The sequence below is a fragment of the Cyprinodon variegatus genome, unplaced genomic scaffold, assembly GCF_000732505.1.
Source record: "Cyprinodon variegatus isolate N-32 unplaced genomic scaffold, C_variegatus-1.0 Scaffold914, whole genome shotgun sequence".
Lineage (NCBI taxonomy): Eukaryota > Metazoa > Chordata > Actinopteri > Cyprinodontiformes > Cyprinodontidae > Cyprinodon > Cyprinodon variegatus.
Window position 1 is genome coordinate 264,585 of NW_015151367.1, and position 5,697 is coordinate 270,281.

The 5,697-nt window shown below is 38.0% G+C and overlaps 1 protein-coding gene across 1 annotated transcript in view; it reads left to right on the plus strand.

The window, feature by feature from the left end:
- The window catches only part of ankrd46 (ankyrin repeat domain 46), an 18,618-nt gene extending 15,009 nt beyond the window's left edge, over nucleotides 1-3,609 (plus strand). The window contains exons 3-4 of the mRNA XM_015398138.1: nucleotides 1,222-1,380; nucleotides 2,583-3,609. Coding sequence (XP_015253624.1) covers nucleotides 1,222-1,380; nucleotides 2,583-2,799 — 376 coding nt within the window. The 3' untranslated portion in view covers nucleotides 2,800-3,609. The remainder of the gene's footprint in view (nucleotides 1-1,221; nucleotides 1,381-2,582) is intronic.
- The last annotated feature ends 2,088 nt before the right edge of the window (nucleotides 3,610-5,697 follow it).

Consider the following 5,697-nt stretch of genomic DNA (forward strand, 5'->3'; position numbering starts at 1 on the left):
GTGAAGCCTTTTCCCTGAGGGCAGCAGGGACAACAGTTAAAGATAACATCAGCAGGGTGGTAACACTAAACGGATGATTAAGCCTGAATGTGTGCTGCTTGTTACTGAGGCAAAGCGTTAACACAAACACAATCAGATGTGAAGTTGCATTGATCTGTAAAGGAAACAATCATTTAGAGACAATAATTCATGCTTCTATCACCACCTGGCTGGTTTATTGTAATGCACTTTATCTGGGGGTTAGTGCCTTCAGCATGGCTGGGCTCCAGAGAGTGCAAAATGCTGCTGCACGTCTTTTATCTAGCACTTGTAAATATGGGCATATTTACCCCATTTGAGCCTCACTACACTGGCTTCCTGTACATTTTAGGATTCATTTTAAAAGCTTTTTTATTTGTTTTTAAGTTGCTCCCTGGTCTTGCTCCATCTTTCCAAGTTGCTGCACCTTCATACACCTTCCCGTTCACTCAGATCAGCCAATCAGCTGCTTCTACAGCCTGTCAGCTGCTTCTTCGGGTGCCTAAAACTAAAAGGAAGTTTGGCATGCAGGTGGCGCAGTGGTTAGCGTGCACGACCCGTGTATGGAGGCCTTAGTCCTCGACGAGGATCCGACCTGTTGTCTTTTGTCGCATGTCTCTCCCCCTCTCTCATTCCCCCTTTCCTGTCAGCCTACTGTTAAAAAGAAAAAACAAAAAACAAAACACAAGCTTTGAGTTTCACATGGTTTCATTTCGTAAAAATGAAACCATGTGAAACTCAAATTTTCCACTTGTAGAGTTGTGGATAGAGCATGATGTCTGATGAATTTTTATATACATGCCTTTTATAAACATGCCTTTTGCTCTGTCAGCAAAAGGCATGTTTTAGAGTCTCTATACTCCTGTTAGCGATTAATTGATTTCTAAACTAGTTGGTGATTATTTCAATAATCGATTAATCCGATTGTTTCAGTCCTAAAATGCAAATTAAAAAGTCTGATTTGAAGTCGCTTCTAAAAACTCATCTTTTTGCCTTGGCTTTCAAAACTTATGAGATGTTTATTTTGGTCTGTGATGAATAATTTTTCTGTTATTATAGTTATGTATTTTATGCATTTAAATCCTGTAATGGATTTATGTTGTTTCATTTTACAGAACTTTGGTCCTTCAAGAAAGCTGGGATGGATTGTTTGTCGGTTTCGCTCTTGTTTCTCTGTTGTCTGATTGCTGCTCTGCCTTCCAGTAACCACAATGGATCCACTCCCCTGGTGCTGGCAAAAAGACGCGGCGTCAACAAGGACGCCATTCGCCTCCTGGAGGGTCTGGAGGAACAGGAAGTGAAAGGCTTCAACAGGGGGGCCCACTCCAAGCTGGAGACCATGCAGATGGCCGACAGCGAGAGGTAAGCATGCTAGCAGGCAGGAAGTTAGCCTGAGAAATTGGGCAAATTGGTGGAAATTAGAAAGGAATTTTGATGATAAGCTTTTTGTTTGGGTAAAGCTAGCTCCTTTTAAAATCAGCTGCGTTTTTTTTAGTTAACTTAATAAGAACAGGAAGCAATGTGGGTCCTTTTTCATCACTTCTTCCCCTTCTGAAACATTCTTCTCCTGTTCTCGTACTTTCAACCAGTCAGCAGTGGGAATCCTTTATGTGGGAATCCTTTTGCACAGTGCAGTCTGTTCATTAATCTAAAACATCTGCTTCCAACTATATGTGGTCGTTGGAAGGGAAATTAAATCACTGATCTAGCATCTATTAAATCCCTCAGATGTTTAAAAAACAGGTGTTGTTGCTGCAATGAGCAATCAGTAATAATTCAAGAAGCTAAACTCGATCGGCAGAATTCAGCAAATGCTTTGTCGTCTGGAAGGAGACATGAAAGATAGGTGAAAGGGATAGTTCCACTTTTTGGACATAAAGTGGTCTTTAGCTGTGATGCAGCTGTGTCATTACTGTCAATGAGAAACAGCTGGTAACGTACCGGAGAAAAACTCTTGATAAACATACACGTGTGTGTTTGTTAGACCACGGTCTACTAACCTCTCTGTTTTAGACTATTTCAAATATTTTATGTCTAACAAAACACACGCATAGTTTTACTAGCGCTTTTCTCTGGTATATTACTGGCCGTTTCCCTCAGCAGGAGCCTCAGTACAAGTAGTAACACTGTTGCATCTCAGCTACAGACTGTAAACGTTTCACTCAACTTCATGTCCAAAAACTTGAACTATCCCTTTAATTCTGTTGCACTAAATTTAAAGTAGATAAGATATAAACACAGTAGGCAACTGGTGTTACTCTGGGAAGCAGTTACACTCAGCTTTAAGGCAGGTGGATCCAGCAGACCATATCTGACCTCAACATTTTACCTCGTTTGCTGCAAAGTGGTGTTATAGGTAACTTGAACAATGAAGGGTTAAACCCTTGAGTAATTTTGATACCATATTTTCTGTCATTTTGGCCTAACGGCTCAGTTTCTGTGCTCGTTATTCTGCCAAGATCAACGGGTAAATGTTTATCTTCATACCCTTAAAGAAACACTGACTTAATTATTAGCAGAATGGAAACTGACCCATTCTGGAATCCTTCTGCTCTGTGTCTCAGCGCCATGGAGAGCCACTCTTTACTCAACCCCAACCTGCAGAGCAGCGAGGGCGTCCTGTCCAGCTTCCGCACCACCTGGCAGGAGTTTGTGGAGGACCTGGGCTTCTGGAGGGTCTTTCTGCTGCTGGTGGTCATCGCCCTCCTCTCCCTCGGCATCGCTTACTACGTCAGCGGCGTGCTGCCTTTCTCCAGCAGCGCGCTGGAGTTGGTTCACTGAGGAAGACGAAGGTGGAGAAGAATCCGCATGTGGAGGGGGGGTTGTAAAGTTTAGTTAAAGTTCCACTTTATGCTCAGTGTGTTAAAAAACAAACAAATAAGTGGATTTGGCAGATCTGATCCTAACGCTATCCTCAGCAGCGATCTAAAGAAGCTCCATTCTCCTCTGATTACCTTCACACCATGTAAAATCTGATGAGTATTTAACAAGGAAGCAGGAGAACAATTATTAGTTTAGTTGGCTAAAAATCACCCTCTTCTTTGATGCACTGACTGCCCAACAGTCCTTCATTTTCTCGCCCTAACCCTTTTTCTGTTACAGTCTGTATATTTCAATGTTTGTATCCTTTATTTTAAGTGTTCTTCTTCTTATTTATTATGTTTTCCCCTCCTTTATTCTTAATGTTTGTTACAATCCTGCATCTCTTCCCTCTCTATCACCTGATGAAATAACATTGAATTATTTTTCATTTTGACTGAAAGCTGACCGTCCTGTAGAAGTGATGCAGGTTGAAATGATCAGAAAAACAGGTTGACGTCAGAAGAAAAGGGTCCATTTAATGAAGCATGCTGCTTTGTTGCATTCCACTCGGCTCCATTGTGGTGACCTTCATTTAGAGGCATTCTGTAGGAGTAGAACTTTTGCTTTTTGTTGTAAATTCATTTATTTGGATCATCCTTTGCTTAACTGTCTATATTTTCTCTTGATTTATCCGTGTAAATAAAACATTTTAAGTAAATCCCGGTTTAATGTAGGAAATAAAATCAGTTGTAATCAAAATCAGTGCTTCCTGTGTTATTTGATAAACTTGAATAGAAAAAACTAAATCCTGAATTGAGTTGTACTGAATTATTATGACTCAGCAGTGTTTTATCACAGGTTGAAGACAAATGTACGGTAGACACTCATCAGATGACATTTTTATTATAAATGCTGTTGAATTAGTATCATCCATCAAGCCAGGAATTGAACCTTGTTGCTGCAAGGCAGCAGTGCTACCCACTGCCCCTCTCTGCAGCCTGAATTAGCATCAATCAATGATTTTATAAGTTATTTCATGACACACGCTCAGTTAATGTTATGCATTGCCCTGAAATAAAAGGACATAAAATGCTTTCTGCATCCGTCTATAATGGGTTTCAACCTTTTCTATCCAAAGAGCCATTTTGCTCCCAGTCTGGCTAAGTAGAAGTCCTTTATTATATGACTGTTTAATAATACAAAGCATATTACTTTTATTACCGGTATATATTTACCTTAGGAAATCTGTTGCCATCCAAAAAAAAAAAAACAGAAGTTTATCTATCTTTTTAGCTTCTGAAATAAAACATTTGCTTTTCTAATTTAGGATATCATTGGATTTAAGAAGAAAAAATTAATAACAATAAAATGCATATTTCCTAGGCAGATTAAAAGAAAAAATGACTCCAAAAATCTATTTCTGGTTCTTTTATTTATGCTGGAAAAATAATATTCTTTATAAAAAAAAAAAAAAAAAAACACTAAAGGTTATTTGCCTGGTAACTGGAAAAAAATGAAATCTAAGTCATTTTTTTCTTAAAATAAGTGCTTTTTTTCTTGAATTGAGGAGGCAAGTGAGACACTTTGCCCATGGAATAAGACCATTTACATTTAAAATAAGACAAAAACTATTAAAATGTCTTATTTCAAGTGTATATTATCTAATTACCTTATTTTAAGATTAAAAATTCTCATTCTGTTGACAAATCATCTTATTTACCTACTTAAATTGAAGGTAAATGCACTTAATTTAAGACATTTTGACTTATTTCTAGATCATTTTTGCAGTATATTTGTTACAATAGTACATTGGTTCTTTGTTATGTTTAGCCCCTATTACGAGCCACTGCAGAGGGTCCAAAGAGCCCTGCGCAGGTTGCACACCACTTCTCTAGAAGCTACCCAGCTCACATCTAGATTAGCTCACATCTAATCCACACACGCCAGCTATACCTCACCCAGAGCATATAGGCCTACTTTCAACACTTTATTTAAAAAAAGAATATATGTTGAAATAGCTAAATCAAGACTCTGACTATCTTTATTTTCTACGTTTGTTTATTTTTAGTTTTGGACAAATTTAGAAGCAGCATTTCCTACCTATAAACCACTAAGATGTTATTCGGAACTGAAAGTGAACTGTAATGATGGCACCTTGTTCTAAGAAGCACCACTTAGTTAGCTAAGTTTTTCAGGAATTATAAGACATGACTAATACAAAAACAATTCCTCCAAGTTAGGTTGTAAATGTCGTAGATTTTTTTTTGTCTGTTGACAGTGGAACAAATGACTTTAAAGCGTACAAGGGAAACTCCAAAGAATATTGCTGCTCAAGCCTGTTTAGAAACACACCTCTCTCGCTGTAATCAGACACAGAACTTAAAACCTTTAATTTAAGCGATGGTTAATAGATGCAGTTTATTTGCTGTCAGCAAATGTATTTAATTGTTCTTTTAAAAAACAGTGCAACAGTGAATTAAGAAATCAGCACTTTGATTATAGAATTTTTAATAAAGCCACAAAGCAAAATGCGATGGGATTTTCTTTAACTCCTGCTCTTTTATATGGATGTGTAATTGCGCATGAATAAATGTTAATTTGTGCTTAAACCGTTTTATTATCCACTCCTCTCCACACAGCCTGAATTTTCCACACCGGGGACCCGATGAAAATTTGTAAATATGAGGAAAATGGTTCACAGACACCACTGAGAATGATTCTTGGAAATAAATAATGGGTGAGGAGGCTTTGAAAAGGATCAGATATACGGAGGGAAAAGCCACATAAACCAGGCTGATAATGGACACATTTTCCCACATATTAATTTTTTTATGGAGTGGAATAATACTAACAGTTTAAAAGTCACAGCTTTCAATT